At 56.7% G+C, this 13243-nt stretch overlaps 1 protein-coding gene across 1 annotated transcript; it reads left to right on the top strand.

Annotated features, from left to right (window-relative positions):
* Nucleotides 1-526: 526 nt before the first annotated feature.
* LOC112118896 (insulin receptor-related protein) lies at nt 527-11412 on the top strand (the record flags this gene model as incomplete). Its single annotated transcript, XM_026661973.1, has 12 exons — nt 527-568; nt 741-1036; nt 1572-1708; nt 2827-2992; nt 3787-3895; nt 5807-5877; nt 6631-6860; nt 8018-8128; nt 9210-9369; nt 9944-10073; nt 10358-10492; nt 11088-11412. Coding segments are annotated over 12 exons (1912 nt in total), but the record flags the coding sequence as incomplete, so codon positions are not given.
* Between the last annotated feature and the right edge of the window lie 1831 nt (nt 11413-13243).

Genomic DNA, 13243 nt, shown 5'->3' with positions numbered 1-13243 from the left:
TGGTGATTAGAGCAGGGGACTTCTGGGATCTACTCCTGTCTCTGGGGGAGGAGTAGTGTCCGGTGGAGCATTCAGGACTCCTGGGTTCTCTCCCTAGCTCTGGGAGGGAGTGCCATCCAGCGGCTGGAGCAGAGGTGCTGGGAGCCAGGACTCTTGGGTTCTATCCTTGCTATAGCCCTGGCACAAACTTGCATTGTGACCTGGGGCCAGTCCTTTTGCCTCTCTGTGCCTCAGTTTCCCATGTGTAAAATGTGGATGATGATGGACAGGACGGGAGCACCTGGGGATGAGGTTTAGCTGAGCTCTGTGCTGACCCTAGCCCCAGGGTGGGGTTTGCAGCGAAATTCCACACCAGGTAAATTTGACCTGTTTGTTAAGAGTAATTTCCCGGCACTCTGATTTTTAGGTCTAGGGTTTTGGCCAGCCAGAGAGAGTCACTCCTTTGCCTCTGGGGTCCCTGACTCTGGGGTTCGGCACTGTCCACGTTACTCCGCTAACTAGTCCCCTTTCATTTGTGTCTTTTCAGACCCCCTTGGAAGGTGACGTCTGTCAAAAAGAACCCTCAGAGGTAAGTGAGGCTCACCATCGACACACAGAGGATAGGGTTAAGAACAGCTGTGAAGAGAACCCAGGAGTCCCCTCTGCTCTAACTCACTGGTGCCCACTCCACCCCAGAGCCATGGATAGTGCTGCCTCCCTGCTCTAACCACTAGACCTCACTCCCCACTTCTCTCCCGCAGGACTCGGAAAAGGCGCAGAGACATCTTGGCTCTGACCAGCTCCGGCCACCCCTTCTCCAACAACTCCTCTCTGGAGCTCCCAGGGAAACCGCCCTCCCTGAACCTAACAGGCGCTGCCCCCAAAGCCCAAACAGATTTCCGGATCTTTGAGGACAAAGTGGTGCGGGACCGGACGGTCATCTCCCAGTTGCGCCACTTCACCGAGTACCGCATCGACATCCACGCCTGCAACCACGCCGCCCACACTGTGGGCTGCAGTGCGGCCACCTTTGTCTTTGCCCGGACTATGCCTGAGCGTACGTACTGGCCCCGAGGAGGGGGGACATGGGAACCCTCCATCTTGTGCTAGCGGGGGCTAAGACAGAGCAAGGCATGGCCCACTCCCCTCTCTGGACACTTGCTTCAGAGCCAGGCTTCCAGGATACCACAAGCTCAATGAGTTTCCTGGTCTCAACCCCGAACCCCTGGGGATCGCAGTTCGGATCCACCAGCCTGATTTCAAGTCTGGCCCAGGGCTGGGGTGGCAGGGGGAGCGGTGGGTCGGACGGCAGGGCGTAGAGCAGTGTGTTTCTGGGCTAGTGCATTTCAGCCTGGCGCAGCCCCTCCGCTCCCCACCTGCTGCGGGCCCCTGCGGGGGTGAACTGACAGGTCTTTGCTTTTCTCTTCCTCGTTCTGGTGGGTTTGGTGGCGAGGCGGGGGGCCAGGGCTGATGGCCCTGGGGGCTGAGCTGCACTGGGGATCCGCACACGCTGCAGCACTCAGATCCCCCCCACCCCACGCTGCTCCCCGCGCTGAGCAAACCTCTCGGCCTCTCCTGCTTTGCCCCTCTAGTGGAAGCGGATAACATCCCCAGCAACGTCACCTGGGAGCCGGCCAGCAAGAACAGCGTCCTGCTCCGCTGGGAGGAACCCAAGAACCCCAACGGGCTCATCCTCAAATACGAGATCAAGTACAGCCGGGAAAACGAGGTGACGAGACCCATCCCCCCTGCCCCCCGAGCCCGCTTGGCCCATGGCACCTGCCTGCCCTGCCCCAGGATAGGAGACCCCGCCCACACCAGCATTCATGCATGTTCCTGTCTCCGCCACAGCCTGCTGTGGGTGCTGCTCCCGTGCAGTCAGATCTGGGGGTCCCCGGTTTGAGCTCTGCGGGTCCCTGGTTTGAGCTCTGGGACTGGCTAAGCTGGCAGTCGGTGCCTGGGCTCTGTTCCAGCCCATCCTCTGGCTAGCGGCTGTGTTGCTGGAGTGTGCTGGATGCTCTCAGTAGAGAAGGGCAGTGTGGGGTAGTGGACAAGGCCCTCTGTGGGGGTTCAGGACACCTGGGTTCCATTCAGGGCAACTCCACTTGCCTGGCTCCTCTGTGGTCCAGCAAGGGCTCCCACTTCAGGCTCCCAGCTCCTCAGCCGTGGCCTCTCTCGGCTGGAGACCCACGTCTCTCTCCCTCCTGAGTGGGTCATTTCCAGGCTGCGGAGTCCCCTGTCTATCCTGTGATATCGCCCGCAAGAGACAGATGGCTGGAGACCGCCTGCTCCACATCTCTCCTCCCGCACAGTACCCGGCATCCTCATCGGCTGCCACCTGGCCCTTTCTGAGCAAGCACGTTTACCCGTAAGGGGGAAAGCGTTAGAAAGCAAACGTTAACGCCATCAAAGATCCTAGGCGCAGGCTAACCAGCTCACCCGAGCTCACCCCCACGCCTCTCCCTTCCTGGGGGGCAGTGGGCCCCCTCCCCAGTGGAGTTACAGACAGGAGTACAGAACCATTTGCCTTTTTAATACAAGGCACTCATTGAATACTTAAACCCTGTGAGGGGCTCAGGACACCTGGGTTCTTTCCTTTCTACCCTTGTGCAAGTCCCTCGCTCTCCCTGAGTTTTCTCCCTCTCCTCCCAACGGGTTTCTTTTTAGCCCGTGAGTTCTCAGCGGCAGGCCCTGGCTTGCACGGTGTGTCTGAGCTGCACACCCAGGCCCTGTTCTAGGTGCTACAGTAAAACACCCAAAAATAAACCCAGGGCTGTTCAGCACAGATGTCACGGCGACTGGCCCCAAGTCCGCGGGAACATCCGTGTCTCTCTCTCCCCGTCCCAGGAGGTCACCACCGTGGTGTGTGTCTCTCGCCACCGCTACGCCAAATACGGGGGTGTCCACCTCACCCTCCTGCAGCCGGGGAATTACTCTGCCAAGGTCCGGGCCACCTCGCTGGCCGGGAATGGGTCGTGGACTGGACTCATCAAATTTTACATCCTTGGCCCGGGTACGTATCTGGGGTGTTGCAGTTCCAGCTCTCCCCAGCAGGGGGCTGGCTGGGGAGGGAGCTCCCAATGGGGAGCGGTGCAGAGCGGAGCTGGGGATGGGGCTGGGGATGGCTACTCCTCAGGGGCAGGGGTAAGTCTGCTGGCTTGGGAGAGCCACAGTCTGTATGGAAGCCCTGCCTGTGCAGGAGACCACAGTTCCTTCCCGTCAGAGGTGGATTAAGAACATAAGAACGGCCATACTGGTCAGACCGAAGGTCCATCTAGCCCAGTATCCTGTCTGCCGACGGTGGCCAAGATCAGGTGCCCCAGAGGGAATGAACAGAACAGGGAATCATCTAGTGATCCATCCCCTGTCGCCCATTCCCAGCTTCTGGCAAACAGAGGCTAGGGACACCATCCCTGCCCAGCCTGGCTAATAGCCATTGATGCACCTATCCTCCATGAACGTATCTAGTTCTTTTTTGACCCCTGTTCTAGTCTTGGCCTTCACAACATCCTCTGGCAAGGAGTTCCACAGGTTGACTGTGCGTTGGGAGAAGAAATACTTCCTTTTGTTTGTTTTTAAACCTGCCGCCTATTAATTTCATTGGGTGACCCCGAGTTCTTGTGTTAGGAGAAGGAATAAATAACACTTCCTGATTTACTTTCTCCACACCAGTTATGGCCACTGGCGTAGGAGAGGGCCCACCGGGGCCATGCTCTCTATGCCCACATCCCAGCAGGAGAGGGGTAGTTCTGCTGCTAGCATCTCAGTGACGGGCCTGTCTATTCCCCCCCTTTCTCCCCCATGCAGCCGAGGAGGAGTCTGGCGGCTTCTACGTGCTGCTCACCGTCATGCCCATTGTCCTCATGGTGGGGATCACCTGCCTGGTTGTCTTTGTCTTCTTCTACTATAAGAGAAGGTAGGTAACGCCGCTTGGCTCGGGGGAAGGCTGGGAGCGTGGGAACCACTGGCTCTGGGCTTGGAGCCGGTCACCTCCAGGACCTGGCTATGGAATCCCATTGCCTGTTGCCACTTCCCAGGTTCTAAGCCCCGTGGAGGAGCAGCGCAAAGGAGCCTGGACCCAGCCAGGAGAGATTCCCCCACCCAGTGTCGTCCCCTCTCCCTCCCAGTGCAGGGGGGGACATGGCTGGAAGGGGCTGCACCCCAGCTGTGGGACGCTCCTTTGTATTTAGGGCAGACCCTGAGTCCCCTGGGCCAGCTCAGGATTCAGGGGGCGCAAAGCCACCTCTACCCCCATCTCCTGCTGGGCTGGGCCTCCAGACGGAGGCACCAGGCAAGACCTGAGCCTCTGATTCCAGCGTGTGGTGAATACATGCTGGCTTTCTGCACAGCTGGCTGCAGTGAGGTGTCTTGAGCTGTCTAGGGGGAGATGTTCCATTCCCTGGAATACGGGAAGAGCAAACGGGACCCCCCTCACACACCTTCATCCCCCTGCCCAAGCGCAGAACCGGAGGCACTGAGATTCCAGGCCCCCAGTGTTTGAAAACCTTACGGTCATGTCTAGGAATGAGCCTGGAAACAGGCTGTATTCTGTGCATCAAAAGCTGCCAGAACCCAACCAGACCAGCCGTGTATCTAGTAATTCAGCCTGGTATATTGTGTATATTCACTAAATAACAATGGCTCTTTACAGATGAGGTAAAATTTGCTTAAAAGACATGGGTTTTTGGGGGGAGGGGGCGAGGGGAATTGTGGGGGATGGCAGCAGACGGAGGAACCAGAATTAAAGGACCCTGTTTGCAATCATTGGCTTTCACATCCCCCCTTTCCCCACCTGCCCTCTGCAAAGGTGACCAGCACTGATTTCCCCCCCTCCAAATCTTTCATACACCCATGGCCCGGGAGTACGTGACAGCAACTCTCAGATCCCAGCCCAGATAGGGCGCCGCCTCCCTCAACTTTATTTGCTTGCCCAAGTCAGAACAGGAAAACACCAGCTGTGAGCCTTAGATCGCATCAGTTTTCAGAAAATAACTACCCCACAGATTCAGAGGAACCCTCAGCCATCCAGACACAGCTGGCATGGCCCCTGCCGCGGCTGGTGGGAGTGGACGGCAGTCTGGCTTGAATAGACCAGGTTGCTCCATGCTTGTGCTGCAAACCAAAAGCATCTCTGCATGTGAATGTGAGAGCTGAGATCCGGGTGTGTATTTTGATGGCCCTGGATCTCTATGTAGCTCAAAGGGGCCAGATCCCTTCCTGTCTTTGGTCCTGATTCTTATCTACACAAAGGCCCCGGCAGTGTAAAAGGGGTGTCAAGTATCACTGACTCCTGCTTCCAGAGCCGTGTGTGCTACTAAAACGGGGTGGGCAGGGTCCTTGGTGTGAATGAGAATTGGGATCGTCTGGTTGCATTTTGACTGGATTTGAATTTTCAGTGTTTGCATTTTCCCCAGTAGCTGCAACTTCCCCTTCTTGCGTTTTACAAACTGCTCCGAAGTTCAGTCCTGTTGGAACACAGGCTCAGCCCCTGCTGGGGTTCCTTGCCTCCTGAACGGGGCCTTCTGATGCCTGGAAGGGCCAAATCCCCCTTGTGCAGTCATTTGGATGTATACCATCGCTGCCCTGGGGTAAACGACCATGCCAGGCGCGGAGCAATGGAGAATCGGCCCCTCGTGCACATCCGCTGAGAACAGTAGCGCCAGAATTGCTAGTCCTGGGCCATATCTTGAGAGGAGCAGAGCTGCAGGGGCTTGGGACGTGGATGAGTTATGGCAGGTGCCCGTTGCCCTGGGGAATGACTTGCTGCCCTCGCTGGACGTTGTCGGAGCGAGGCACTTATTTTTGTCCTGCTTTCCCCCCCTCGTAGGAACAATGACGGATACCCGAGCGGCACACTTTATGCTTCGGTCAATCCGGAATACTTCAGCACCTCGGACAGTACGTACGGCGCTCTCCAGAGAGGGGCTGGGACGTGGGCAACTTCCAAGAAATAGCCATTGCTGGTTCCAGCGTCGAGGGGCCGCTAAGTGATATTACCACTTTATGGATGGGGGAAATTGAGGCACAGAAAAGAATAGGGTCGCACAGGCAGTTTGTGTCAGTGCTGCCCGTCCTGTGTTCGAACCACTGGACCCCTGCGCCTTGCTTAATCTCTCAGCTCAAGATAGGAGTCTTATTGTGAAGGTCTCTGGGGCTGCTTCTTTGGCCCCAATCCTGCACTTGGGTGCATCCTTGGAGTAGACAGAGCCAGGCTGTAACGAGTCCGCTCCACAGAGGTGCTGAGCACCTGCTGCTCCCAGCCATTTCGGTGGCAGCTGCGGGTGGCCAGGATCAGGTTGTCAGTGAGTCAGTCCCACAGCGGGTCACGTGGATGGGTAGTTGTGCATATAGGGTTCCCGGGGGCACGTGAATGTAGCCTTTTAAACACCAGCCATTTGTCTTGTCTCGGAGTCACCTAAAGGGTTAATCCCATCCCTGTGCCCATTAGCTTGGCCCGTGAAGCAAAACCCCACACTGTGGGTCCCAGCCAGGATGGAACCTGCAGCACTAACAGCTCGAGCTAAAGCAGCAGCTCCCTCAGCTGGTACAGTAGTAGACTTTGATTTTCTTTTGTGGCTCAGCCACTAGAGGGAGCCACGAAGCACCCTGCGGTAGCATCGGCATAATCCTAGCCTGTGTCTTCCTTGTCAGTGTACATCCCGGATGAGTGGGAGGTGTCGCGGGATAAGATCACGGTGATCCGGGAGCTGGGGCAGGGATCCTTTGGGATGGTCTACGAAGGGATCGCCCAGGGCATCGAGAAAGAGGACGAGGAGACGAAGGTGGCCTTGAAGACCGTCAATGAGCTGGCCACCATGAGGGAGCGGATTGAGTTCCTGAACGAGGCCTCGGTCATGAAGGCGTTTAAGTGTCACCACGTGGTATGTGTGGATCCGATGGGGAGGGGACAGGGGGTTGGATTCTAACAAGGGCTGGTCGTGGTAGAGTCTCTATCTCAGGACATGCGTTAGCTCAGCCACAAGCTATGGGCTTGGTGTAGGAATCACTGGGTGATGTTCTCTGCCTGTGCTAAGCAGGAGATCAGATGAGATGATCAGAATGGAATCTATTCGTTAAAAATATTGTGACCATTTTTTTGGACCTTTTCCCTGTTGGTTTTTGTTTTGAAATCTTGGAAAAATTTTTGACCAGCTCCTTGAAATACGGGGGAATTCCCTGAAATGTTGTCTCACATCTTCCCCCTCAACATTGAAATTTTCAAGCAAAATGTTTACATGACATTTGAAAAATTTGGACCAGCCCATTTTAACTTAATGTGAGAGAGCTGGGTGAGAAATATTTTTTTCCCCCTGTGAAAAACGTGGACTCAAATGAAACAAACAGTTTTGGTTGAAGTTTTTATTGTTTTTTTTTCTTTTTTTTTTTAGGTTTTCATCAAAAAGCCCAAAACTGAAAAGTTTCGCTGAAAACAGGAAAATTTATGATTTTCAAGGTTTTTTTTTTTTAAATGAAAACCTGAAAAATCTAATTGAAAATAGACGTTTTCCTGCAGAATTTTCTGTTTAAACAAAAAAGCCATTTTCTCTTGCATATGGAATATTTTCAACCAATTCTACACTCCCGTTTAGCTCCCATCCCAGACAGACACCATCACTTTCCTTATGGGAGCTTTGTTGGCGCTAATGTTTGTTTGCCATGCCCAACCAGATCAATGGGCCATCTCTTCTGCTGCCTTATCTGCTGATATATCAGGCCAGACCGTTTAGTTTGCTATCCTGACCCTTGTCCTTGTGGAACAAAGCAGTCGTCCATCCAATGGGGGTCCTGCCCCACAAGACAGACCAGGGGCCCATGTACTCCACTATCCCACCAGCTGCTGTCTGAGAACAGATTCTTGGGCCATCTAGTTCGGTATCAGGTCTGCTGCCGAACGGGACAAGGGCAGGGATCTGGCTAGCATCAGATCTTGCCTCTTGCCCAGACCGGATCAGATCAGTGGCCCCTCTAGTCTGGTTGTCCTTCCGGCCCCCCAGCCTTCGGTGCTGCTTTTCTAACTCCTGTCTGGCCTTGGCCGCAGGTCCGTCTCCTTGGCGTGGTGTCCCAGGGCCAGCCAGCCCTGGTCATTATGGAGCTGATGACCCGAGGGGACTTGAAGAGTTACCTCCGCTCTCTCAGACCGGACGCAGAGGTGGGTGGCTCGCTGGGGCCGGGCCTTGTGCTGTTCTGCTGCCCGGGGCCTGGAACGCAGGAGCCGGCTGGGGGGGAAGAGACGGGACCCAAACTCAGGCTGACGGCCTGTCTCTCCTGGAAAGTGGCCAGTCAGCTTCTTGATGGGTGGGGAGGGAAAGTTAGGGCAGGCGGAAGGCGCTCGCTCTCCGGGAACCCAGGGGGTTTGGCTGGGTGGGGCTGACATCTCTGGATACACAGAGCGGGGACTGCCTGGGCAGCCACAGGGGAAGGTTCCCCCCACTTTGCCACTGGTCAGAGCCCCCCAGGCCTGATATGGAGGGGCCACGTCTGGACTCCATGGCCCACTGACTCTCTGTTATCATCCATCCCTATACTGTCCGTCTGTCCATCCGTCCATCCATCCCCATATACTCTACACCTATCCTTCCATCTCCATACTGTCCATCCATCCCCATATACTCTGTCTATCCCTCCATCCCCATACTGTCCATCCATCCCCATATACTCTATATCTATCCCTCTATCCCCAGACTGTCCATCTGTCCATCCATCCCTATATACTCTATATCTATCCCTCCATCCCCATACTGTCCATCTGTCCATCCATCCCCATATACTCTGTCTATCCATCTGTCCATCCAACCCTACACATTTGATGTGTCTATCTATGCCCCTACCTGCCCTGCTGCCAACCTCCTTAGCAGTCCCGTAGGTGATTTAGAATTAGCTTGGAAGAAGGTACGCCCCACATTTGGGGTGGGGATTGGAAGCTCCCTGGGGCAGGGACCGTCTCTTTGCTCTGTGTTTGTACAGCACCTCGCACCAGGGGGGCCTGGGCTGTGACTGACTGCTCGCCACTACCACAGTACAGATAATACAAAAATAATTTAGGTCCCAGCTGGTTTGAGTCTCCTGAGCCCATGAAATTCAGATGTGGAACTGCCAGGACTCTGGTCCCGCGGCTCCTTCCACAAAAATTGTCCACGGATGTTGATGGAGGGACTTGCATACCCACCCCTGGGCCTGCCCCTCGGTAGCCACATGCCCTTCATCCCCCTCCATTTTGATGTGTCACTCAGAACAACCCTGGCCTGCCCCCCCCGTCACTCAAGGACATGATCCAGATGGCAGGGGAGATCGCCGACGGCATGGCCTACCTCAACGCCAAGAAATTTGTGCACCGGGACCTCGCCGCCCGCAACTGCATGGTGTCGGAGGACTTCACGGTGAAGATTGGAGGTGGGTGATGGACATCTCAGTCCCGGGCTGGCCTGGGCTCTATCAGCCCCTGCTGACCTGGGGCTCAGCCCCTTGCAGAGTCAGCCCCTCACTTTATCAACTCCTCTGCATGTGGACATTGTATGTAAATTTTGCTGGCCCAAAAGGCTTGGAGAGTTCGGGCCAGTCCCAGGTTGAGCCTCCGGACCTCTTGGAGTCAGGCCATCTCTGAGTAGAGTCCATCTCTGCCTTGGGCCACTGGAGATGTGGGTGAACACTCCGGATTTCTGAGCATCAGCCCCTGAGTTGTTGTTTTCTCCTCCGTGCATAGAAGGCAAAGCTTTTTCTGGTGCTTAGCACACAGGACAAGGAGCCCGGACTCTTGGGTTCCTTTCCTAGCGTGATGGCTGACCTGGCAAGCGACCTTGGGCAAGCCCCAAAACGGAGCAGGTTTGGGGTGTCAGTTCCCTGCCTCCTCGTGCCACAGGGGTGGAAGGCGCCGTGTAGACGCCAGTGTTACTACCAGAGAGCTCAGCTGGGACAGATGGTCCTTGTGAGTGACCCCTTTTCTCCTTGGCTCCTTCTTCCCTGAAAGATTTTGGCATGACCAGAGACATCTACGAGACGGATTATTACCGGAAAGGTGGCAAGGGGCTGCTTCCTGTCCGCTGGATGTCCCCGGAAGCCCTGAAGGACGGGATCTTCAACACCCACTCCGACGTCTGGTAGGTGTTCGAGGACCATCGGGAGTGATCTGGCCTGTCCAGTATCCCGCTCCCAACAGCAGACAGTACCTGATGCAGCGGAGGAAGATGGGATCCTCCCATAATGCACCTGGCTGCCTGAACAATGCTGGATGGGACATAACAATGATGTGACCGGCATATGAGGGCTCTGGTTTGGTGATTTCTGGTGAGGGTGGGGGAACCACGCCTCGATGGGTACGCTGTTGCCGCGGCTCTCAGGGGGAGGCAGGAGGCTGATCCAATCTGTCCCTGTGTCCCGGCAGGTCGTTTGGGGTGGTGCTCTGGGAGATCGCCACGCTGGCCGAGCAGCCCTACCAGGGCTTGTCCAACGAGCAGGTGCTTCGCTTTGTGATGGACAGCGGCATCCTGGAAAGGCCTGAGAACTGCCCGGAGAAACTGTAAGTTGCTCCCGTGCCCCTGAGCTCCCTGCCTGGGGTAGGAGTCCAGGGAAGAGCCCCTCCATGGATGTGTCTGTTTCCCCTGCCCGTCCTACCCTGTTTAAGTGTAAGGACTGGGTCCAGACATCGTTCCACTCTGCCTGGGTCTAACGCCGGTGGCCAGCTCCAGTGAATAGTGCCCATCACCATCACCACTGGCCTAGACGGTGACCTTCCCAGGAGTCTCTAAATCAGACCTAAAGCTGGGAGAGAACAGAGCTGTGGGCCTCCATCGGCTTTCGCCCTGCTCAGTGGAGAATGGGAGACAGGCCTGGCCCTGCTTCCTAGCGCCACCAGCACGGACTGGTCCCCTGGCCAGCAGCCTCAGGAGAGAGGCCACGGGTTGAGTGGGAGACCCAGCTCGCCCCTGGGGCACTCTTGCAGGGGACTTGGGCAGTGCAGTGCGTGGGGACTATTCTAGGGGCGGATACCCTCAGCCCCTAGGGCATTAAGTCGGGTTCCTGTCCCCGGCTTGAAAGCCGGGCGAGGAAGGACTGATCCTCCGGCTGGCTGGATCCGATTGAAACCCGTCTGTCTCCTCTCTCCCTCCCCCCAGCCACGAGCTGATGAGCTGGTGCTGGCAGCAGAACCCCCGCCAGCGCCCCAGCTTCACCCAGCTACTGGAGAGCATCAAGGACGACATGGACCCCAGCTTCCGCAACCTCTCCTTCTTCTACAGCGCCGAGAACAAGCGCCGGGGCTCCTGCGAGCCCTCCGACGTGGAGACGGACAACCTGCTGGAGGAGGAGCCGCCCACCGCCCTGGCTGCCCTGCGCCTCCCTCTTGCCACCAACGGCAGCCCCGGGCCTGCCGTCGCCCCACAGAAAGACCTGAGCTATCCCAGGAACTGCTGTCACTTGAACGGGGCACCGTACCTCTGAGAACTGGGGAGCTCCCGGCCGCGGCTGCTTCCAAAGCCTTCGTTGCAAAGAAGACCCCGTAGCTGTTATCTGTTCCATGAGGACCCTGCAATGGATCATCTGGTTCCGCCACTGACCTCCCTATAGGTCCAGATTCCCAGGGATCCCCAGCATTGACACCCCTTCCACTCATCGCAGCACTGGGACTGGATCTGATCCACATAAGCAGCTGGTTTTCATCCCTCCTGGCGGGGGGAAAGGCCCTTCGGGTCCCCTGCCTCCTGGGTGCCAGGGCTTCTCGCAGGCTTTGAGAGGGGCGGCAGAGCTCGAAGCTGATTAACGATTTGGGGGAGATGGGTGACTTGGCCTTTGAATTGCAGCAGAGCGTGTCTGGGCAAAGGGGAAACCCGGGGCGCTCCGTGAGCACAGAGCCCGCTCTGTCAGTGCCGTTTTCGAGGTGTGGCGCGGGGTGACAGAAGCCTAAAACGGACACTCCTGTCGCTGACGGGCAAAGCCATTGGGACGAGCAATGTACTGTGACAGCTCCTTGGCTAGAAAACAATGTCCCACTTCTTTGGGCCCGGACAGCGGAGGGCTGGGCAGTTCCCTGGACACAGGGGTCTTTTCCCCTTTGGTGGGAAATGCAGGCGAGCGGCTGCTCCTGTGTGGGGGGCGGGAGGGGGACCCTCACCTCTTGCCCTGTGTTTTTTCCTCTTGGTTCTCATTTGAGTTGTTTGTGGGGGGATGTTGAAGGCACTTTGGGATGTTTTTCCCCTTCCGGACAAGGCACAGACAGATCCTTTGCTGGGAGGAATCGTCAGTGCCCCGCTGAACTCGACAGTTCCAGCTGGAGGGTGTGCTGCTGGGCGCTCCAGGTCTTTACCAGCTCGATGCCCGTGAGCTGCTGGGAGCGACGGCCTCCGGCTCAGAGCGGGCAATGGCTGGAGGTGGATCTCTGAGACTTGGGCAAGGCTGAGGCTGTGCGGACTGGCATGCTCAGACACTAACGATGCTTCCAGCCCCCGGGACGCACACACCGATCCAGACCTCAGCTGGCGTAACCGGACACAGCTCCGTTGCCTTCAGGGCAGCCGCGGCATTTTCCACTGGCTGGGAGGGCACCCAACAGTGACCTGTTTGCTGTCGAATCCCTCCTCCCTTTTTGCCAGGGAAGGAGAAGTTGCATCTTCTGGCTCCCAAGGACGCACCTTCGTTCTCCAGGCTGGTCCTAGATGTGGGTTGGAGGCAACTCTCAGTCTCAGCCCGAGGTCTCTTTCTAAAACCCACCTCGGGACAGGCTACATTGCAGCCAAGCTCTAGGGAATGTCAGTAGCTGCTGGCTCCCAGAGATAGGGATCTGCATGGGCAGCAGTGTGGCATTGTCCTCTGGGCCGATGGAGGTCGGCAGGCAGAAGGGCTGAAAGCCTCCAGACGTTATTATTTATTATCTGTTGTGAGTGGCCCCTGGGAGCCCCAGTCGCAGCCCAGGACCCCACGGTGCTAGGTGCTGTACAAACACCAAAAAAGATGGTCCCTGCCCTCCGAAGTGGACAATCTAAGGGTAATTTAGACGGCTCGGGAAAATTTTTCCTCTCCAGACTGCCGATGAGGGGTAAGATCTTCCCAGTCCCGCTGAGTGCTTTCCCCTTGGAGGCCGGTGGTGCAGAGACTTTAAGGATGGAAAGGGAAAGACCCCTTGGAGCACCTAGTGCGAAGCAATTCCTCTCCCTCCTTGTCCAATCCTTGTGCTTGGTTTCTGGAAGTCACCCCTACCACCACCCAGCTCCGTGGGAGTTTTGCCTGTGGGATGGCTGGGAGGACTAACCCTTGAGTTTCAGATGTTCAAGTCCTT

Source organism: Terrapene carolina, unplaced genomic scaffold (genome assembly GCF_002925995.2).
Source record: "Terrapene carolina triunguis isolate 2854851 unplaced genomic scaffold, T_m_triunguis-2.0 Scaffold20656, whole genome shotgun sequence".
NCBI lineage: Eukaryota > Metazoa > Chordata > Testudines > Emydidae > Terrapene > Terrapene triunguis.
This window is presented reverse-complemented; position numbering and strand designations above follow the sequence as displayed.